The sequence below is a fragment of the Primulina eburnea genome, chromosome 11, assembly GCF_022965805.1.
Source record: "Primulina eburnea isolate SZY01 chromosome 11, ASM2296580v1, whole genome shotgun sequence".
Lineage (NCBI taxonomy): Eukaryota > Viridiplantae > Streptophyta > Magnoliopsida > Lamiales > Gesneriaceae > Primulina > Primulina eburnea.
This window is the reverse complement of record NC_133111.1, coordinates 2,546,295-2,569,636: the sequence shown is the minus strand read 5'-3', so window position 1 is coordinate 2,569,636 and position 23,342 is coordinate 2,546,295. Positions and strand designations below refer to the sequence as shown.

Here is a 23,342-nt window from a genome sequence, read left to right as displayed (position 1 = left end):
TAAAAATTAATACTTTTTCATTGATTATCCAAATAAAGATCCGTCTCACATAATACGACCCGTGATACCATCTCACACAAGTTTTTGTCTTTATTTAATTATCCGAAAAGAATCTTTTTGCGGGTATTAATATATTTATTTATAATACATATAAATTAGGTTAAATATTTCCCCATTACATGACTGTTTGCGAAACGAAACGTTGGATATTGAGAGCGAAATTAAAGGAGGATAAGTTTCATGTACCGAATTGGGATTCAATGAATTAAAATGGGGGAATGTAAGTCCAAAAGTCTATTCAGAATTTCTTATTTTAGACTCCTTCTATTTAAAAATAAAAAAAACAAAAACAATATTCAACATTTAATCTGACATCTTTTTTTAAAATTAAAAATACTTTAAAAAACTGAACTTATTTAAGTGATTTTTTAACTACAACTTCTCAATCTCAACTCACCTATTTTCATTTCACTCTTCAACTCTCTATTTTCCAAGAAAAAAGATCTTCTATCTATACCCGCACATATATATTTTAAAACAAATATAAAATTATTTTAAGGATATAATTCCATTTATCAATATTTAGTCCTAATATTTTATTTAATTTGAGCCATACCCTATGGATTACCAAAATTATTCAGTTCCCCTGAATACAAAGAATATGGACGCAATTAATTTGAGCCATAAAATTTGTACCCACGCGGATTAACAAGTTGACTCCAACCTTTTTGACTCGATATTTTTGTATAATTTGTACATCTTAATATTTAATTTATATATAAACAGTTTTCAAAAATGAATAAAGGACACAATCGACCGTCAACGAAGAAAAAATAAATTAAAATTTTTAAATCTGATGGATGTAGAAGTTTCAGTGTATTCCATTCGTTCAAATCGAGAATTATACTTTCCTTTCGTTCAAAGTGTAAATTCTTGTCTCTTGTGTGGTGTTTAACGTTTCGAGTGTTAGTGGAAAGGCGATTAGGAAGGGAAAAATAAGAGAAAATAATCATTATTGTTAGGACCAATGGAATCTGGATATCTTCACATTGGTATGATATTGTCCACTTTGGGTTTTAACCCTCATGGTTTTGCTTTTGGAACCACAAGAATCAATGGGATCGATGAAGAGTGATATCGAAAAATTCACCGGCAAGAATGATTTCTCGTTGTGGAGGATTAAGATGCGAGCGGTCTTAATTCAACAGGGCCTGGTCGAAGCTCTCAAGAAAAAGGAAGAGATGTCAAGCACTATCAAAGACAGGGACGAAATCCTGGAAAAGGCTCATAGCGCAATCATACTCTGTCTGGGAGACAAACCTCTTCGAGAAGTGGCAAGGGAGAAATCCGCTGCTGCAGTATGGGCAAAGCTGGAAAGTTTATATATGACCAAGTCATTGGCAAATAGGTTATATATGAAACAAAGGCTATATTCATTCAAGATACACGAAGAATCAAATCTCGAAGATCAGATGGAAGGCTACACAAAAATCGTAGATGATCTCGAGAATATTGAAGTAAAACTCGAGGATGAAGATAAGGCTCTGATATTGTTAAATGCCCTCCCAAGATCCTATGAAAACTTCCGAGATGCAATGTTGTATGGAAGAGAACAAACGATTACCCTCGAAGAGGTCCAGTCGGCGTTGAAACCCAAAATGGACAATATCATACCAGTGTGGAGATATCCGGATTCCATTGGTCCTAACAAGTGGTATCAGAGCCATGGTCTAGATCGAGCTGTGTGGGTGGAATCCTCGATACCTAAACGAAAGAGGTGAGAGCTCCCGGTAAAAATCCTTGATTAAACTCTCGAGGTGGTTGATGCTCCCGGTATTCATGTAAGGCGTGCGCTACAACGCAGTGAAGTGGAGTAACCTCGATTGGAGGGCGAATAAGGCTTGAGGGGAGGCTCAGACTATGAGAATAATAGTGGAACTTCGTTTGAGGGGAGGATTGTTGGGATGCAACCAAAGTCCCACATTGGAAGATCTAGAGAAAGATCATGGGTTTATAAGATGGAATGATATATCCATTGGTATGAGGTCTTTTGGGTGGTTTCAAAAGCAAAACCATGAGGGTTAAAACCCAAAGTGGACAATATCATACCAGTGTGGAGATATCCGGATTCCATTGGTCCTAACAATTATAATTATATATTAATATATGAATAGTCTCTTGTGAAATGATATCACAAATCTTTATCTGAGACGGGTCAATTCTACCGATATTCACAATAAAAAAGTAATATTTTTCATGGATGACCCAAATAAGAGATATGTATCACAAAATACGACCATGAGACCGTCTCACACAAAGTTTTGTCTTAATATATATAATATCCAATAACTCACGTGTGATATTTAAAACGTCTACTTAGTTATATTGCGAATATTTTACAATAATATCTTAAAGAATTAGAAGGTTCGAAAATTATGTTTTTTTTATCCGATCGTAGATGTTGTCTCAGTTATACCTTTGTTTTTTTCTCTTTTAGCTGTTGTTTAGCAAATTATTGTATGTTTTCGATGAAATCCTAAATAAATATAATTTAACTAATATTATATAATAATGTCTTATAAGTTTTAAAATACGAACCCTCGATTTGTACATTGTAAGAACATCATATACTAACTATAAAAGATATATCGTTCGACACAAACGTAAAATGACTCAATGAAAGTTGTCTTCGATGATTGTCCGAAGCTGTAAAAAAATGCATATTTGGAATCTTTCTAATGAAATGTTTCTTTTTTTCAAAAAAGAAAGAAATATAAAGAGCGATGATGGGATTTTTGATTTGCCCAAAAACTTGTGTGAGACGGTCTCACATGTCGTATTTTGTGAGACGAATCTCTTATTTGGGTTATCCATGAAAAAATATTACTTTTTATATCGATAGCTTTGATTCGTCTCACAGATAAATATTCGTGTGACCGTCTCACAATAGACCTATTATTTCCTAAAACATATATCTTGTCAAACTAACTATATGCTTTTACTGTATTATAATATCAATTTTTTTATATTTCATTTTATCTAGTCACATTTCAATTTAAAAAAATGTATAAATTTTATTTAAAATTAAAAATTATTTTATTGTTTTTTTTTTATAAAATATACACATTGCATGTGTCATGATCGGCTAATAATACTGTTTTCGTATTGCGCATTAAAGCGTGAGTGCGTAGAGTTACATATTTTTCTCCCTTTTTCGCACGCTTTGAAAATAGAGCTGTTTTTAATTATAATGGCTACGAATAAATTTTCTGACCACATCTTTTTTAGTTGAAAGTATCGTCGCACTTTCTTACTAGCATACATCTATCTTTATCATTATTACTCTTTAATATTTATAAATTTCTATACTAAATATTCGTGTTTAAAAAAGTTCTTCCTTTGAATGAGACGAAAGTGGCACAAAAATATTAGAACAATTTTCATAATTATTTAGTTTATCATAATGAATAATGTTTATCACTGTAAAAATTATAAGAATCGACCTGTCCGGTCAGTCGCGAGGGTCGAGGGGTAGAGCCTCCTCGTGGGGATTTGCGGACAACGCTCTCAAAAGCTCTTCAGAACCACACAATCATTTGCGAGGAGTAAGACAACTCTTTGGAAATAACACATTGTTTCATTATTTGTTTTCATGAAATGGTGCAAGTTTGATGAAGAGTCGTGTCTAGGTTCTGACTCGAATTTTCATTTTTATATACATGGCATCATTAGATCGAAAAATTGTGTTGTTTTTTGTTGGATTATGATTTGATTTAATTAGTCGACTACAAATACAGAATATCTTCATTGTATCCTGAAGAAATTTTTCATATGCATATGACTAAGGTGAAAGAGAAAACAACCGTTGTAAACATACCTTGAAGTTCATTCACAAATTATTTATATTCGAAATATTTTCTCAACAAAAAATTCATGCCATCCAACGACAAACTGTCGTTAATCGTATGATTATATTGACCAATAACAGATATACATAAATATAATACGAGGTCACCGAATACATGCAGATTAGATTAGCAATTATTTGCCTGGTGGGTTGGGTAGTCTCATCAAATTACACATAAAATTAGTCGGATTTGTTTTATCATCTAAAATAGAAGAATTGAATTGACAATTATTCAACTTATATTTTTTAATTTTTTTTTATTTCACTCCACGAACGAATTTTATTAAATATCTTCTATATACATCACTTTGAAGATAAATCTATGGGATGGATCATATTGCCCCCATCCCTGTTAGCTAGCATTTAATATATTTTACAGTTTCTTAAAAGAGACCATGCACTTTCTTTTAAAATTGATATTTAGCTTAAGATTAATTTGTAACATTATCGGGTCGCCAAAGAATAAACGTGCTCTAATGCAAATAATGAATCAATACTTCGTTTTTTAAACACAGAAGATGCTGCAAAAATATTCTCATCTCTGAAAAGTTGAATATACTCACGAGAAATTTAGGGTCCGATCCACGGGGCCAAGCGTCATTTAATCCAGACACGGGAACTTCAAAATTACTCTGGGCCTGAAATCACAATAAGACCGTTAGTAGGTGCCAGGAGTGTGATCTGGCGTTAGTAGCCCTCCGACGCTCAAGTCAGAGACTGAGGAATATGGGAGCAAGCTAAGGGCGCTGCTGTGAAAAACATATAGTAAAAATCATAATCACAGGCTCAAACCTGGTATATTATAAGAAATAAGGGGCCTGTCATGAGCATTCACTGTGGCCTGAGATATGGGCCGCGAGAGTTTGGGCGGATCTTGATAGGTTCATCCCTGGGTTGGGTATCTGGAATAATTAAGCTGTGAAATGAAAGGAGGATGTGTGAAGAGGTATTATATCCGGGTGTAGCCGTTAATTGTTATCATGAGGTATATATAAATATATATATATATAGAAGAACTTAGTCAAATTTCATGTTGCATCTATCCGTCGTTTGGTGTCAATGACGAGATTCAACGCTTTGTATTAATATTACACATAAAATGCTAAGACTGTGATGTATTTTTGCATACTGTATTTCAACATTTCGGCCTCTTTGCCTGTGAAAGTTAAGTATAAATCAAACTAATTAAGTAATATAATTCAGATACTTATTCAAATTTTCAAATAATTTGAACGTTGTTCAAATATTTAAGTTCCATTCTTTAAAAAATTTGGCCTGCTAATACTATACAAATTTTTTTTTGGATAGGAATCTGGAATTAATTCTGGTAAAGGAGAATATGATGGATGGATAAGTGATGGCAAATCCATAGGTGGGAAAAATAAAGAAGTAGGATATTCATAGCATATATGTAAGCATATGCCATTTTTCAAATGGTTTATTCTGCAAAATGCCTGGTATATAACTAAGCAAGGGTTTCATTCAAATCTTGAAAAAATCTAGCTATGGTTTGATGAGGGAGTCGTTCGTAGGGCTTCTCTTATTTGGCATGCCATGGTACTGTTCTTGCAAATTCATGTTGAAATTTGATATGCCAAAGGAGAGTTGCCCTGTGAGTGATTCAGCTTATTATCTATATATATATTTATAACATACGCATCATCTTCAACAATATATGTTCGTACGTCAAACACAGTAGTTTATGATACAAAATCGCACCATTACATAATCTTCTTAACTACGAGTCAACAATGTTGCATATCGTGATTTTCAAGCACACCCACAAATATTAAAGAAAACCAGTATATGTCTCATGGTCAGACGAGTTGGTAAGATTTAGGATGATGTGGGAAAATATTTTTTGATATGACATGATCGATCATATTCCTCATTGAAATATTGTGGAATATATACTTTAGAGTAGCTGTTTACTGTCTTCTCTTTCGAGTCTCTGCCTACTTGTACACGTCCATTTATTTACCACTTAACAAAGTCGCACATGGTATCGGTACCTCTTTAACAAAAAACTGTTGAACACCCTCTACTTTTAATTGCGAGTTTTTTCAATCATACATAATAACAATGTTAATAACTAGTTTAATTCCTTTCCATTTTATTTATTTTTGAGTAAATAAAACAATCATTTTAGTTATCACGACGAGTGAAAGAATAAGAAACAAATTTTTGGTTACCATGAATATCACACATGTTTAATACTACCGAATTATGGCACACATGAATATATTTAATACTAGCAGATCATGGCACACACGATGCATTTTACGTATAAAAAACAAATTAGACAATGGAATATATTTTTAAATTTTAAAATAAAAATTATTAATTTTTAAAATTGAAATGATACGAGTGAAAATAAAATATTGCGTGTGCATAGAAAAATTATACAATCAAATAGTTTTTTTCCAAAAAAAATATATTAAAATAAAAGTTTTTGATTTTAAAAATTCGAAATTGTACGAGTAAAAATAAAATGTAAAGAAAAATGTGATATATGTTGATGGATGTTAGAGGATATTTCGAGAATTATAAGTTTCACCATCAAATCAAAGTTAGTTAGTATTAATTGTTTAGTGTTAATAAATAGTATTGATATAACCAAAGATGCAAAAAATTGTGTGAGACGGTCTCACGGGTTGTATTTGTGAGACGGATCTCTTATTTGGGTTATCCATGAAAATGTATTATTTTTTATGCTAAGAGTATTACTTTTTATTGTGAATATGGGTCGGGTTGACCCGTCTCACAGATTAAAATCCGTGAGACGGTCTCACATGAGACCCACTCAACCAAAGATCGATATATGATATTACATGTTATTTAATTTTTCAGTAGGTCTCTTGTGAGACGGCCTCACGAATATTCAAAATAAAAAATAATAATCTTAATATAAAAAATAATATTTTTTCAAGGATAATTCAATAAGATATCCGTCTCAACAAATATGATCCGTGAGACCGTCTTACATAAGTTTTTTGCCTTAATTTTTTGTTTTTGGTGGTTTTTGAAACTTTTACTAAAGTTTTCCACCTATAATGGGAGAAGAAGTTTTGCCAAAACAAAAAAATGGACTGATTTATTAAGGTCATAGATGATTAATTCAAAATAATCACGATACTTGTTTTTATACTTCCCAATAATTCAATCATTTCTCTTAATTAAGACTTTTCTTCCCACGAGAAAATTTTCATCTAAATGCTTTAAAACATTATATTTTAACAAATAATTTTAAGAATTTATGAGTTATTTATTAATAGATATATTATAATCTTGATCAGGAACTTATATATATATATATATATATATATATATATATATATATATATATATATATATATATATATATATATATATATATATATATATATATATATAAGTTCCTGATCAAGATTATAATATATCTATTAATAAATAAACACAATCAACAGAATTAAAATCTCTGAAGTCCGAGCAAACATATTATTTTTTTTTTTGATCAAAGGGGAGGGGGACACCCAAAAGAAAGTGCCTAACTAATTGGCACTCTCCTACCGACACTCACACCGAGCTTGTCTTCTTCTATTATCTCTTTCAATCTTGTCGAAGGGACTTCAATTTCTTTCCAGCCTCTGTCATAATTGTGTGATGTCAAAGCCAAGAAATCTGCTGCTCTGTTTTGTTCTCTGTAGATATGCAATGCTTTGACTTCCCACTCCCTATCTAGTAGATTTTTACATTTGAAGATCAAATTATAAAGTGAAGAGCATGGCATCCCTTCTCCATGTAGCCACTTTACAGCAACCTCTGAGTCTATTCCAAGCTCTACTTTTTTATATCCCAGCTTCCAAGTTAGTTCCAAGCCTTTATATATTGCCCATAATTCTGCTTCCTCAATGGTACAGATGCCTATATTGTAAATGAATCCCGTAATCCATTCCCCGTTTGACTTCCTTAAGATCCCACCTCCACCTGCCTGTTTACCCTGAAATTTGACACTTCCATCAACATTTAAAGCACACCAATCATTTGGTGGAGGTATCCACCTGATTCTTCGATATTCATGTGCAATTTTGTTATGAGGTATAACTCTTTTTGTTAAAAAGGCTGCTTGCACTTCCAGATACTGGTCCTTTATCCACTTTGTCTTCATCTTGACATCCAACTTCTTATTCTTAAACACATAGTCATTCCTCCATTTCCAAATCCACCAAATTGCAATTGCAAACATACTGTTCCAGTGGAAATCAGTATCTTTCTGTGTGGCTTTAGCTAGGTTCGACCACATCCAATCATCAAAAGGGAGTCTTAAATTATCTTTATTCTTGCTTTTGGCAAGTAGCTCTCTCCAAATCCCTTTTGCCTCTTTGCATTTTCTGAAAATGTGGTCTACATCTTCAATTTCTTCTGTACATAAAGGGCAGTGACCCTCTGTAGTAAATCCTCGTTTGACTCGTTCTTCATTGCTCATGATCTTTCTGAGAACAACTAGCCATACAAAAGCTCGAACTCGGTTTGGGACCTGAAGGTTCCATATGGTTTTCCACTTGTTTTCTTGTCTGTTGTCAACGGAATCATTAACCATCTCATAAGCTGACTTTACTGTGAATAAGCCATTGCTAGTTCTTCCCCAGCAGCTAATGTCCTCAGCATTATCATCGTCCAAAAGGATGTAAGCCGCCAATTTGTTTTGGACATCAATTGGCAAGAGTCCTTCTATTGCTTTCCAGTCCCACCCTTCACCACTTATCCAATAAGCATTTATTTTCTTGGTCTGATCCATTTCTGCAATGTTCTTGAGCAATACATTTTGCAAAGGTTCCTGAATTAGCCATCTATCCGTCCAGAAACAAGTAGACTTCCCATTTCTAGCAGCCATTTTTCTACCGTTTTCCAGCACTGTACTAATTTTGGATATCCCTTGCCAGGCATTTGATGCGCCATGTTTTGCTATGATATTGTTCGGATTATTTCCATTGCGCATATATTTACCTTTCAAAACTTTCGTCCAAAGGCTGTCTTTTTCCTCTAAAAGTCTCCAGCCCAGCTTAGTCATGAATGCTAAATTCATGTTGGTTAATTTTCTTATACCCAAACCACCATTACTCTTTGATTTAGTCACTTGATCCCATTTCACCATATGGCATTTCCTTTCTCCAATTTTTCCCCCCCATAGAAAACTTCTGATGATTTTCTCTAATTCCGAACAAATGCCTTTTGGTAACAAGCATGTTTGCATAGTGAAAACTGGAATAGCATTTAGCACTGATTGTATAAGAACTTGTCTCCCTGCTAAGCTTAGGTATTTTGTTTTCCAGCCCTCTAATCTCGCCTTTACTTTTTCCAAAACTTGCTTGAAAAGGCTTCCTTTCACTCTCTCATGAATCGATGGAACACCAAGATACCTGCCCAAGTCATTTGTTAGAGGAATACCAGCAAAGGTTGATATAGAATTTGCCAAGGTGATATCGACATTTCTAGAAACGTAGATTTGTGATTTCTGACGGTTTATTCTTTGTCCTGATCCTGTGCAGAACTTATTCATGCATTCAAGAATAACTTGTATCTGTTCATTTGAAGCCTCCGCAAATAGCACCATATCATCCGCAAAGAAAAGATGCGAAAGAGGCGGCCCGTTTCTTGAAAGTTTGATTGGTTTCCACTTCCCTGAGTTCACTGCTTGACAAATTATATGACTTAGCCTCTCAATACACAAAACAAAAATGTATGGAGACATTGAATCACCTTGTCTAATTCCCCTTGTAGGTCTGAACCAATCAAGTTGCTCCCCGTTCCAATTTATTGAAAATCTGCTCGATTCGATACAGCTCATGATATTTCTTGTCCAATCTTGGTTTAGGCCTACGTCCATGAGTGTTTCTCGGATGAAATCCCAGGAAAGTCTATCATACGCTTTTTCGAGATCTATTTTTATTGCCATATACCCTTTTTTCCCATTCTTCTTCCTCATTGAGTGCAAGATCTCTTGGTATATCAATATATTGTCTGTGATTTGTCTTCCTGGTACAAAGCTGCTCTGAAAGTGGCCAATGATATCAGGCATAATTCCTTTGAGCCTATTCGTCATTGCTTTGGTGAGAATTTTATAGCTAACATTACATAAGCTAATTGGTCGGAATTGTGTTATCATCTCTGGATGCTGGACCTTTGGAATCAACGTTAATATGGTATCATTTATGCCTTGGGGAATACATCCTGTCTCAAAGAACCTGAAAGCCAAATCACATATGGAAGGACCCACCACAGACCACATGTTTTGGTAAAAGCCAGCATGTAGGCCATCCGGGCCCGGTGCTTTAAATGGAGACATATCAAAGAGTGCTTGCTTTATTTCATCAGTAGAGAACTTACCATGGATATAATTCAGCTTTGATTCTTCCACCGTAGGGAAAAGTCCTCTTTGCAAAGAGAAAGGATCTTCGCTCGGACTTGCTTGAAATAGGGATGTAAAGTACGTTTGGGCAAGCATTCTAACATTCGCTTCCTCTGTAATCCATTGACCATTCTCATCCTTAAGTGCGCCAATCTTATTATTACTGCGTCTTACAACGGTGGAGGCATGATAGTATTTAGTGTTTCTATCTCCTGATACAATCCAATCTTCCCTGGATTTTTGGTACCAGAGCAGTTCTTCCTGTTCTAGTACCACGTCAAGCTCTTTTTTAAGTTTATTCTCAAGCTTGAGCAGCCCTCCCCTCGGAGAAATAGCTAAAATTCTCTGGATGCCCATGATCCTTGAAATTAGCTTCCTCTTTTTAATATGAATGTTGCCAAAAGTAGATCTATTCCAGTCTGACATAACCTGTGCCATTTTTACTATATTATCTTCAAGATTTTTCTTGTCGTCCCACTCTTTCGCAATAGTTGTCGAGAAATCCTCATGAGTGAGCCAAGCTGATTGAAATCTGAATAGTCCCCTGTTTTGTGAGCTTTTCTCTGCCTTCAGCTTAATAAGTAAGGGAGCATGATCTGATTGAATAATTGGAAGGTGCTCAATCTTGGCTTCAGGGAACATCTCCTTCCACTCCATATTACAAACACCTCTGTCTAACCTGGCTCCTTTATAATTTGCAGGGGTTAAACCCCGTCTCCAGGTGAATTTCGCTCCCTCAAACCCCATGTCTATCATTGCTTGGTTAAAGATCCAGTTGGAAAAGTCTGTGCTTCTATGGTGTGCTGATCTTTTCCTTGAGGAAACCTCATCATCGGAGATCACTGAGTTGTAGTCTCCTACTGAGCACCAAGGTCCTTCAATGTTCAAATTTTCAGCAGTAAGGTCCTGCCATAATTTCTTTCTAAGGATGGCGTTGGGGCTGCCGTACACGATTGATAGGAGCCACGGATATTGATCGTCAACCATTACCTGGAATAAGATGAATTGAGGGTGGGTGTAAACTATATTCACACATATATTTGCTTCCCAGAACACCCAAATACCACCGCTAAAACCAACAGATTCCACTCTAGCCCAATTCTCGAAACCCATTTTCTTACAAATTTCATCAGCTTGTGAGCCAGAAACACGGGGTTCGAGCAGGCCTAACACACTCGGCTTGAATTTTCTTCTCAAATCCTTAATGACTCTCCTGGTAGGTTTCGAGGCTGCGCCTTGACAATTCCAAACCATAATATTCATAAGGACTATTAAAAGAAAGACACCACAGGTGGTGTAATGATACCTCAATACAAATTTGATCATTGTGACCATCTATGGTCTTGGAGACCATCCAAAGGAGTCTCCATGACCACTTCATCCATACAATTTAAAGACTTTTCTTCCATTCTCGTATCCTTGTCTCCATTGAAATCTGGAGGGTCTTGATGGTGCTCTTTCCCAACTGGTGTCTCAAAAATGCTACAGTTTTCCATAGCATCTGGTGTTTGTGTATTTTTAATCACTCTTCTTTCTATAATTTTCCCACCTTGAGTGCCCCTGATGAGTGTATGTTCCTCTGCTGCCGCCGCTTGTTTCGATTTTGTTCTGTCATGGAGCTTTTCTCTGTCAACGTAGCTTGTATGGCTCTGATTCACCACCTCTTTCGAGTTTGCCATGTCAAATTCCATATTGTCCAGATCTTTATAATTTACTTGCACGTTGGGCCTTCTCCCTTTACCCTCTAATCCTTTATGCTTCGTTGGGCCCATTTTTGTTTGCTCCCCCTCTTCTAAAAGTGGGTCCATTGCTGTGTCATCCCCCACCTCCAAAGGCAAGGAATCAAAACCAGATTTATGCTCTTTTGGTGTAATTTCTCCTTTATTCGCCCATATCTTTCTATTATCGAGATTTCCGAAATTCGTATATTTTTTATCATATTTTTTTCCAAAACTGCGCGTATTTCGCCTGACCACCATCCATGCACCAAATTTCTCCTTAATTTCCGCTGCGTGAGCATTCGTTTCCGTCAGCTTTTCACCGGAGTCTTTCCTCTTCTGTTCCGGCAACTCGCCATGTTCTTCGTCGCCAAATAAATCTGGGCATTTTTCTTTGTGGTGGCCATGGATTCCACAATTAAAGCAAATCAAGTGCAGACCCTCATATTCGATTTTCATGATTCTTCTTCTAATTTTGAATTTAGCCAATAGAGGCTTAGTTATGTCAACTTCAACGCAAATTCTAGCGAACTTACCCCTTGAGATTAGACTAGTGGCCTGGTCTATTTTGATCGGTCTGCCGATTTTGCTTCCCACTTTCATCAGAAATTCTTGATCATAATACTCGATAGGAAGGCATGGAAATCGTACCCATGCAAGTAATTTCTCTGTGTTGTCAGCAAGGGGATTGAAATTGGGAGACCATTCCTTTGTAATCAAGTAGTGATCCATTATCATCCACGGTCCTTCATACTTTGCAAATTCATAATCATCAACCGAGGCAAACCTGACTATGTAGTAGTCATTCTCAATAGCGACCATCTCAATAGCAGCCTTAGGTCTCCATAATGCTTTAATCCTTCGAAACAAATAATTGTATCCGATTGTTCTTCCCAGCACTTTGACTATTAATGTTTTGCGCCATGGCCTACGTAGTCGAGCTTTCTCCTCCCTTGAGACTTTAATCTTTGGGCACCCTTCATCTTCCACTTCCTCTTCACTGTCATCGTCATCTGAGACGACGCCTTCTTCCTCACGATAAATGGCCATGTCCCTGGTTTTATCCTTTCCCAGGAGAGTATCCTTAAATGAGATTCTGGCTCTCGTATCATTGCTAATTGGATTCTCTTGGTTTATCATATGGATATTTGGCTGGACATTTTCCATTATCGCATCTTCGTACGATCTCTGCATTTGGTTCTCCTCCAAAGAATGCTTCGATTTCTTGGTGCTTCGTTCAAGGAGGTCCGCCTCCTCTTGAGAGAGCATTTGGTTCTATCTAATTTTTCCGAGCAAACATATTATTATTTCTTTTTAATGAAAAAATCGAACGAGACATGGGCCAATCATTTTTTGGGCTTCATTTAATCGTTGGGCTTATTGATTTGGGCCTAATTCTTAGATTGCTTCACTGTTAAACCCAGATGTGAAGGAATTAATTAATTAAAATATAAATTATTGGATCCAGACACCGAACCCCACGTGACTAGCTCCATTCCCATTGGTCTGTTTGCCCCAAAACATGAATCCAACTAATCAGGTGGTGCGTTGTCGGAGTTCTATTGGTCCACAGGTCACGTCACCGTACGATGATGTTTGACGTCAAAACGCCACTCTTTTTCTGCCTCCCACGATTATTGGTTTTCACAACAATTCCTTCTGGCGTTAGTTTGAATTTTTCAATCCTTCCAAATTTGCTGCAATTTCCACGTTTTCCCCATTCCCTCTGCCACTTTCTAAAACAAGATATAGCCATACAGAACCAAATTTTTGTGCCGACATGTCCAATTTCTTGTATTGTATGATAAAACTTTACAAAACTACTGGCGATCAATTATTCAATTTTGATTCTCAATTCCGCTGTTTACTGTTAAATAAAAAAAGAAGAAGAAATATATATTTTTATGGGGTTTACTTTTTGTGTCCCTTTCCTTTTTTGTGGGTAAGACTTGATAAGAAAGACTGGAGATTAATAGATACTGATCAATGAGGAAATGTTGGGTTCTGTGGCCAGAAAATAAAGAGATTTTTTTGATTTTTTTTATATAGAATATGAAAATTCCTTCATGTCTTTTGTTCTGATTTTGTTGTTCTTGGTGTTCATCACTTGATTAAAAATCTTGGAAAAAGCTTCAAACTTTTTACTCAATTCTTCACTTCCCAAATATTTTTTTTGCTGCTCCCAAGAATTTGAGTTCTATTTTCAGATTTTTCCTGGGATTCTTCAGTTCTGGTTTTCGTTTCAGCTTTTTTGGTATCTTTCTTCTTCTTTTGCTTCTTTTTTTTTTACATGTTTTATTTGAGAACTAGGGCTCATATGCTGTAGGGTTTTATTCCAGTTATCCTCGTCCCTTCATTCAACTCCGTGCATACTAATTTTCTCAGTGAGCGAAACATTTTCGGTTATACATTTTTTATATATTAAAAAATTGATTTTCTTTCTTCCCCTCATTTATCAGATGAAGGGGCTTTCTCTCTCTGTGGGATTTTTAATATTTTTCTGATGAGACTGGAAATATATCTCGATCAATTTTCTTGGTGAATTTTCATTAGGGTTCTTTTTATTTTACCAGAAACTTTTGCAAAATTTAGAAAAAAGAAATGGTTAGAGGGAAGATCGAATTGAAAAGAATCGAAAACACAACAAGCAGGCAAGTGACCTTCTCCAAGAGAAGAAATGGGCTTTTGAAGAAGGCTTATGAACTCTCAGTGCTTTGTGATGCTGAAGTAGCTTTGATCATTTTCTCACAAAAAGGAAGGCTTTTTGAATTTTCAAGCTCCAAGTAAGTTTTACATTTTTTTTAGTTAATTCGATTATTTGAATTTAATTTCTTGCTACACATGTTTCACTTTGTTCGATGGCTAGTTTGTACCTTTCTATTTTCCTGATTGCTATGATGCGTTGTACTGCAGTACTTCTTGAGTGCTTGATGGGGCTACAAATTAAAAGATATGGATGGCCTAATGAATTTCTTGAGTCCTTGAAAGATGATTTATTCTTTAATTTCATTCATATTTTGTGTACTTTCCGAAAGCTTAATGCGGCAATCGTACTTTCTTGGTCCCAGAAGAATATTGATTTTCATTCGCTTCAGTATTTTCTTGTAGATTTGTTTATTTACTTGATCTCGTCGAATTGTAAGCGTTTTATGTGAAGGTGATCTTGAGCTTCGGATAATCAGAGAATTTCACTGGGTTTATTTAAACATCGATACATTTTGATTTTTGTTTTTTATTTTTTGCTTGCTGTTTCTTTGACAAAATATACAAATCTCTAGCTTGTTCTATGTTTAATTTGGACATAAATCTGCATTCAGCATGGAAAAGACTATGGAGAGATACCGGGAACATGTAAAAGAAGAGTGGAAGGCTAATTCGAAAGGTGAACAACAAACGCAGGCAAGATAAGATCTCCTTTTTATTGATGGCTAAATCTTGAGAACACAAACACGCACATCACTCCTATGTATGCATGTGTTGCTCCCTACTCGTCCAAAAATTACAGTAACACAGACTTGAACATAACAAGAAGAAAGAACAATGAGCATATCCAAGAAATCTGAATCCTTCGGATATTCGTTGGAAAATCGTCTTCTGTTTTCTTTTTTTATCATCTTTGGTTTGGTGGTCGCAATTTTTTAAATGAGAAATACTATTCTCATTCAGTATGTCTGATATAACTTCGTATCGAATTTGATCAATTCTTTTGTGGAATAGGATATGAAGCGGCATGAAGCTGAAACTCTGTCGAAGAAGATAGAGCTCCTGGAAAATTCTCAACGGTTCTCAATTTTCTAAGTACAAAGAGCATGCTATTTAACAACTCATGTACTGACTTTAGAATTGAAAATTTGTGTGTGGTAGGAAGCTGTTAGGGCACAATCTTGGGACATGTCCAATGGAGGAGATTTGTGAAATTGAAAACCAGTTGGAGAAAAGCCTCAAGAACATCAGAACAAGAAAGGTGCGCGAAAATTGATGGAGTCTTGGCTCTTGATCTCGAACGAAATCTTCTGCTACACAATGCACTCTATCTTTAATATGCTACACCAGTTAGATTCATACCCATAGATATGTTTAACTTCTTGTTTTACGCGGTCAGGCTCGATTATTCAGCGAGGAAATAGAAAAATTACAAGCAAAGGTAAATATATATCATCTTGCCACTGTAATAATCATCTTATTTTTACTGTATCAGTGTCTCACTACTGTTTTTCTTGAGATTTATTTCTTTTCTCCATTTCAGGAAAAGCTTTTGCTAGAAGAAAACGCAAGATTGACTGAGAAGGTGAAATTATAGCTTGACCATTTATATCATATTCAATTTTTTTTTTCGTACTATTTTTTTTTCTGTCAATTTGTTGAAAAATTGTTTAGGGTGCATTGAAATCAAAGCCCAGTCTGGCTGATTTAAATCTAAGCGAGATCCCAAGTTCGAGCCGAAGTACACTTACCTGCTTCGAGGTGATTACGGATTTGTTTATCGGGCAAACTCCCGTGTGACGTCACGCCTCTTGAACCCACGAATTATCATTTATTCGCATGTAACCATAAATAAAAATTCGCCGTACTATACTAAGTATAGGCATGGGAATAACATATGAATGTTGTTTCTCCTCTCTTTTTTTAGACCTATTTAATTTGGGCTTTGTCTCTATTTTTTTTTTGGAGCATTTAATAACCAACCACTTCTATTCATACTTGTAAATATGGGAAGAATACTCCACATATCACCCTAAATATTACAATTTGAAGGTTCCGTGATGATTTAGAAAGTGAAAACCTGGCCCGGCCAAGGTTGAACTAATTGCTAAATTGATACTTGTAATCTTTAGGGTCAACATCGAATTAAGCAGGCCCCCGTCCTAGGTACTCCTCCCGTTGCCTTTACTTTCCCAAGAATCACTCCTTTCTTCTCCGTTGGTAGAAGGGTGTTGGTTTTCACCATTTGGGAGTTGGCGTATTTTGCTTAAATGCATAGCCGGTGGATGCACGAATGGAGTATTGCTAGCCAATGCCATCATGGGTTTCTTTTGGCTCAATCTTGAGTCAATTCAAGAGAGTTTACATGTTGTAGAAAATATGTTGATGATATGGTAAAAGAAGTTGATTTTTTTATTTAAATTGGAGTGGCCGAAGTTCACGGACTTTAAAGTTTTGCTTCAACTGAAGATGATAAATGTTTAGTTGACCTATTACAACCTCATTGAATACATTATATTACATTACATAAATTGTAATAATCACCTGATATAAATGAACTCGCTGCTTTGGAGACACAGCTTTAAAAACAAATGATTTATGTTAAATCGAACTGGGAATCCAATGAAATCAGAAAGAAAGAATCTTAGATCTTGATTCGTCAAAAAGATCAATCCCATGAGTCCATGACACCCTTCTTCTTCAAACCTCCCCACAACTTGTACTTCATTCTCCTACAATAATCTCATCACATCCCTCTGCTTATCAATCAATGGGTCTCCCTCACACCCCGTCACCACAACCCTCCGATCCTGGCTCTTCATTTTCTCAAACGCCTCCGGCTGAATATTTTGTCATTCGCCAGCTAGCCTTGCAACAGCAGCCCTTGGATCTTCAGCGGCAACAGATCTCCGCCGCATGAGGCTGCGCGTAGCCCAACGTGGTACACTATATTGCCGCCGGCGCTCCCGCCCAAGCGGAAACTCCGTTGAGAAGTCGGCTAACACCGTCAGCCACTCGTGGCCGGTGGTTTTGATGGAATGCAAGGCCTCAAACCCGTCGTCGTACGCAGCGGGAAGGCGGTGCTCCACCGACACGACTGTCGCCGGGATATTGCATGCAAGGTCTGAGCAAAGCTCGTGCTGTATGGAGTTCGCAGCGCTGCATACGACGTGGTAGGACACTAGGAGTGGTAGCTTAATCTTGGGATTGGAATCGCAGTATTGCTTAGGCAAATACACGCGTGCCTGGGTGTTACTTGCTGGTTTAATCGGAATATCTTTGCTGAGAACGGGAAGGTTGGGATCGGAACAGGCTGCAGAGTTGGGTAATATTTATATTGCCCGTGTGATTGAATCGCCGGTGTTTTTGAGGATTCCGACGTAGCCGTAGGGGTCAACGTTGGGATATATATCGGTGGTCTATTAATGGGCATGGTTTTCAAGCCGACTCTATGTTTTCGCTTCTGATATTTATATGTGGTTTTCGCTTGAGCTAACTTAATTAATCATTAATTTCATTTTCAAATAGTGACATAAAATATGTATTGTTAATTTACTATAGTAATTCGATTTTTGTACGACTCGAATCTAAAGTTTATAAATATTAACTCCCGAGGGGGCATAATTTATTCAATTCATTTCATCATATTAAAAAATATCACCATGGTCCAATTCATTTCATCATATATATGTATCGGATAAACTCTCAGACTGAACGGAGTAACTTGCAAACCACGTCAAACTAGTAATCCACGCAAGGCAACCATGGTGTAAAATTTAAGTTATATTATACAAGGAATAATGAATGTGTTGCAAAAAATTCGTGAAACACAATACGAAATTGTTAATGTATTAACGAAAAGTTGAAGGTATAGTAAAGTCAAGCACAGAGTCCCATCCATGAACGTTACCATCGAATAGTCCAATTATTATTTTCAGAGAAAACAAACTGCTGGTCCGTTGTTGGTCTCCAAGATGTGTGCACTCCAATGACTTGTACACTATTCCCTATTTTGTTTTTGTGTGCTAACACTTCCCCGAGAGGGTCGCAGTGGCAAGAAAAGACCATGCCTGGCCATGTACATGTTTTCGAGGCATCGAATGAGGACGGATATTCGTGAAAATGGCTCGTGTGCTGTGGCCAAGCCTCTTCGCATTCCATCGGCCGTAAAAGGGTCAGAGTTGGACACTTGATTTGCCAACCGACTGCTCTTCTGTTCAAACAATTTGGCCTGTACATCACCTGCCATCCCCCCACTCTCTTTAGCCGGCTTACACATTGCATCAAACGAAAATGGCTCCTGATTTTCAAAGACCGTTCGTAACGTTTGTAGATTGAGGTTGAGGCCATTGGAAATTGGTTCGTGCATTTGTCCCTTGAAGTTGTGTAGCAGTGTGTCGTAAGCCTGGGCAGCATCTCGTGCCGTGTCGATAGTTCCGAGCCAAAGTCTGACCTTCTGTATCGAGTCTTTGATCTCGGCCACCCATCGTCCAGAAGGCCTCTGGCAAACCGCTACGTACTTTGTGGTGCCCCTTGATGATGCTTTCCTTCTATTTAGTATGCCTCCAACCCCTTTTGTTGATTCACAATCGTGCTTCATTTCATGTATGCATACGGTAGCATTTGGGAACAAAAAAGAAAAAAAAATTCTATAGAAATGATGAGAAGAAAAAGGCATCTTCAATCCTTATTATTAGACAGACTACTAATTGACAATAAACTGCATTGTAATCTTTTGATTAAATTAAACAATAGAATTCAGCCGTCACAAGTGCAGGCCATGTTTATTGAGTCATAGAACAAGACCAAAAATGTGGAGAGTCCTGCTGAAAGCTTTGTCTTCGGCTGATTTTAACAAAGTGATTTTAATGTTTAGTTTACCAAGCAGAAGCGGTTCAGGTTTCCACGGTGTGGCCGGAATAATTTTCCTAGCCAATCATCGTTTGACAACAATGATGAGAATTATATTAGTGACTTGGGACACGTTGTATGTCAAACTTCACACTTCAAAATGGCATGTGAAACGTACTCAAGAACTGAACAGATGAAGGTTAGAAACCACAGGTTGCTAGAACCTAAAACTTTAGAAGATATCGAACAAAGCAAGAACTTGTAGAGAATTTTTGGCGGCACAATCCCTTGTTTTGGTAATCTCTCTTGAATAACAATGTCCGTTTTTTTTCATTCGGTGGTGCTCTGTGTTTCTTTCAACTCCTCCAAGTATCGCCTTCACAGTTTTCCCTTAGCAGCAATGCATTTTAGGCGGTAAATCTTTTATTAGGGGCAACGGCATGTAGTTATTAGAAGGCTGGTCAGCAAAATTGATGATTCAGTGCTCCGTGCTAATTTTGGTCATTCTCCACAATGGTCACGTGAACTTGTGCAGAAAATCTTGCCCGCAAATAAAGCACAAACATTTTCTCTCTGGAAGATGTTTCATACGTGATTGTAACAACACATGACAAGTTAATGAGCTAGTTTCCTTCAAGTAAAAAACTTTCTGAGAATTTTAACACAGATCTTCTTAATACTCAGAGTTCTTATGTGTTGTTGATAGCAAATGGATATGGGATTCTATTTGGACAAATGACTAATTTAATATAGGAAATACTATTTATTGTTACTGATGCTACGATGCTATCCACTCTTAAAAATGCATGGTTAAAAGGAAAAGAATCTCATAAAATGCATCTTTGATTTAAACTGTGTTTCTTTACCTATGTCATTTACACTTCACAAAAGCGAACAATGGCCTACAACTTTAATTCTACTCAGTGAACACTAGGCAGCGACTGGAACTCACCGGACCTTCTTGTGAGACTTGTATGGATAGTGAGATGGAGGTGATGGTGAGAATTCAACTGGCAGCTTGGGAGATTCTAAATCTCCAGACAGCATTCCCACCACATCTCTCATTGAAGGCCGACGAGATGGGGATTTCTGAAGGCAGAGCAATGCCACCGTGATGCATAACAACGCTTGAACTTTATTCAACAATTGAACGTTTGGATCAACTAAATCAATAAGCTTTCCAGCACGAGCAAGACGACGAGCCCACGATAGAAGGTTGGCCTGTTGGAATTCCGACATAGATGACCCCGTCACTTGAAGTGGCCTACGCCCCGCTATAAGAACAAGTAAAAGAACTCCAAAACTATAAACATCACATTTCTCGGAAACATCACCTCCGCCACCATATTCAGGTGCTACGTAGCATACTGTTCCTCTCATACTCGGTGTGCTACTAATCCCACTGCTCTTTGGCATCTCCCCACTGACTGAATCATGATTGTTTTTCTGTGCTCTCCAAAGCTCGCCACTAAGCCCATCCAACCACCAGTCCATGCTACTCTTACTACTCCTGCTCCGGCTCCTTTTCTTCTTCCTGTCAACATATAATTCATCGTCCCTTGGCCACCAGTTATCACTATAACAATCATCACTTATTGACCCGTGCATTTGTTTCTTCTTCTTCTTCTTTTTCTTCCTTTCGAGCTCCTCGCAGTACTCCTCTTTCCACCATTCCCTTGCTGGTCTTCTCTTCTCTTTCTTCACATTCTTCTCAACATCCATTGCCACCCACCAATCCAACTGTCTTCTTTTCTTCTTCTTTTTCTCCATTTTACCAGATATCCCAGAGCTAGAGGAAGCACCCATCCACTCACTTTTCGGCCTCTCCTTCCTGATCTCATTTCCAATCCATTCCATAACATAGTCTTTCACCTTGCTGGGCTCATCATCCCCTCCTGTATCTTGCTTCCACCACCAATCTTTCCCTGTTACACTCTTTTTCTTTTTCTTCCAACCACTTTGTTCACCCCCACTCTCAACACTAAACCGATCACCATTCCCATCTGAGAGACTTATTTTCTCTAAGCCATGACATGGCGAAGACATTGCAGCTACCGTCCCAGGCGATACCACAGGAGCTGATTCTGCCTCAGGTGACAACTCGATCCCCACCACCGCCTCTGGTGAAGTCTCAACCCTCACAATCACACTCTCCGGTGACTTTTCCATGACACCAAGATCATGAATGTTGTGGCTTTCTTCGAAACCACTAGCCGTAATCACGCTCTCCGTCTCCTCCACCATGGACCCGTTATCCTCCAGTCCATTCCCTAAACCACCTTCCGTCTTTGTCTCAGCTTCCAAGATATTGTTCTCCTCAACCTTGAACCTAGCCAACCCCAAATCACCAATCTTCGCGTTGAAGCTCTCGTCCAACAATATATTACTCGGCTTAATATCACCGTGAATAATCGGTGGATCGCAGTAGTGATGTAAATACTCGAGCCCTTTAGCAATATGTAAAGCAATCAAAAATCTCTTATCCCAATTCTTCAAGACCTCACTTTTCTTATGAAAAAGGCAATCTTGCAAGCTCCCGTTTTCCATAAGTTCATATACTAAAAGCATGCGGCGTTTCTTAGGATTTGACGAAAAACCCATCACGGAAACAACATACTTACAGTCGATCTTGGAAGAAAAAAGCAACTCATTCTGAAATTCACGCTCACCTTGGAGAGAACCCGAGTCCATAAGTTTGACGGCGACACGATTGAAGGGAAAGGGAACGGTAGAGTTTTTGGACACGTGGCGGTTTTCCTTCAGGACGGCTTGATACACTGAGCCGAATCCACCCTGGCCGAGGCGGTGGGAGGGTGAAAAACCAGAGGTTCCATGGCGTAGGAGCGAGAAAGAGAGCTGATACGGGGGTTTCTTAGAGTCGGTGTCTGAAGCTGAAGGGACGGTGCGTTTCTTGCTAATTCTTCTGAAGCAGAGAGCAAGAAAAAGAAGTAAAGAGACCGTCACTGTCATCCCACCGGCGAGAGGCGGCGCGATATTCCTCGTCAGGTGCTGCTGCGGCGGCGGAGAAGGCTGACGAGACGGCATAATAGTAATTCAACACTACTTTTTTTTGCGGGTTTCAATGAAGACAACTCATAACATCAGCGAAATCGGATGAATGATACGGCTAAACTTTAATATTCACTCGGCTTCTATTTCAAGATTCAGACTTTTGGTGAATGTGATCTTGTTTCCGTTTGGATATCACATTTGCGGGTCAAAGTCTTGGACTTTTTTATTTGTAATACACAAGCAGGAACATATTTTAAATCTTTTGCGAGTGTTACTGTAATTTTCCTTTTTTAAAACATTAGAAAAACTTTCTGACATGTATTTTACTAAATATAAAATATTTAGAGGCAACATATAACAAATTTCATATTCATGTTTCTGTCGGCACCGCATGCATGTATATGTTATGCTTTAGTGTATTCGTGAAAAAAAAAAGACTGAATCTGAAATTCTGAACCAGATTCGTCGCTCTTTGTTTAATTAGACCCAATACTCACCAATCGGCAAATGTTTCTTTAATTCATGTGGTTGCATAGATAATTGGGGTAGTTGGAGTGGTGGTTTGAATTATCTCTCTTTCGGTTTCTTTAATTGTTATTTATAATAATTTTCTAGAAGTTCTTCGACCATCTCGAATTTATTCAGTTAATAACTTCGGTGAAAGTTGAAACCAAGAGTTTTAGGTCTTCGTTATCTAATTTAAGGTACTGGCATCGGGTTTATTTTGAATTATTTTTATTCTTTGAAGTTAAAAAGTAATCGC

General features: G+C 37.2%; 3 protein-coding genes across 4 annotated transcripts; 1 reads left to right on the top strand and 2 right to left on the bottom strand.

The window, feature by feature from the left end:
* Positions 1-10,096: 10,096 nt before the first annotated feature.
* On the bottom strand, positions 10,097-11,549 carry LOC140804497 (uncharacterized). Its single transcript, XM_073160535.1, has 2 exons — positions 10,274-11,549; positions 10,097-10,131 (listed from the first exon to the last, which is right to left on the bottom strand). The coding sequence occupies exons 1-2, from the start codon at positions 11,547-11,549 to the stop codon at positions 10,097-10,099; spliced, it is 1,311 nt and encodes a 436-aa protein (XP_073016636.1).
* Positions 11,550-13,698: 2,149 nt separating this feature from the next.
* Positions 13,699-16,670, top strand: LOC140804617 (MADS-box protein AGL42-like). 2 transcript variants are annotated; one of them, XM_073160685.1, is made up of 8 exons: positions 13,699-14,397; positions 14,587-14,796; positions 15,331-15,412; positions 15,731-15,795; positions 15,878-15,977; positions 16,116-16,157; positions 16,260-16,301; positions 16,391-16,670. In XM_073160685.1, the coding sequence occupies exons 2-8, from the start codon at positions 14,615-14,617 to the stop codon at positions 16,514-16,516; spliced, it is 639 nt and encodes a 212-aa protein (XP_073016786.1). In that variant the 5' UTR covers positions 13,699-14,397; positions 14,587-14,614; the 3' UTR covers positions 16,517-16,670. The 2 variants fall into 2 exon arrangements, with proteins under 2 accessions (XP_073016786.1, XP_073016785.1); XM_073160684.1 differs by having other exon boundaries at positions 13,700-14,267.
* Positions 16,671-20,394: 3,724 nt separating this feature from the next.
* On the bottom strand, positions 20,395-22,798 carry LOC140804769 (receptor-like serine/threonine-protein kinase At4g25390). The gene has a single exon (XM_073160895.1). The coding sequence runs from the start codon at positions 22,610-22,612 to the stop codon at positions 20,516-20,518; it is 2,097 nt and encodes a 698-aa protein (XP_073016996.1). The 5' UTR covers positions 22,613-22,798; the 3' UTR covers positions 20,395-20,515.
* Between the last annotated feature and the right edge of the window lie 544 nt (positions 22,799-23,342).

What these genes read in the sequence shown, in the direction of transcription:
- LOC140804497 (XM_073160535.1), bottom strand. Translation starts at nt 11,549, where the DNA reads ATGGTTTGGAATTGTCAAGGCGCAGCCTCGAAACCTACCAGGAGAGTC. An exon ending in AAAGCTGAATTATATCCATG is followed by an intron (nt 10,132 to 10,273) that starts GTAAGTTCTCTA and finishes TTTGGCTTTCAG; the next exon opens with GTTCTTTGAGACAGGATGTA.
- LOC140804617 (XM_073160685.1), top strand. Translation starts at nt 14,615, where the DNA reads ATGGTTAGAGGGAAGATCGAATTGAAAAGAATCGAAAACACAACAAGC. An exon ending in TTTGAATTTTCAAGCTCCAA is followed by an intron (nt 14,797 to 15,330) that starts GTAAGTTTTACA and finishes ATCTGCATTCAG; the next exon opens with CATGGAAAAGACTATGGAGA. An exon ending in AAGGTGAACAACAAACGCAG is followed by an intron (nt 15,413 to 15,730) that starts GCAAGATAAGAT and finishes TTTGTGGAATAG; the next exon opens with GATATGAAGCGGCATGAAGC.
- LOC140804769 (XM_073160895.1), bottom strand. Translation starts at nt 22,612, where the DNA reads ATGCCGTCTCGTCAGCCTTCTCCGCCGCCGCAGCAGCACCTGACGAGG.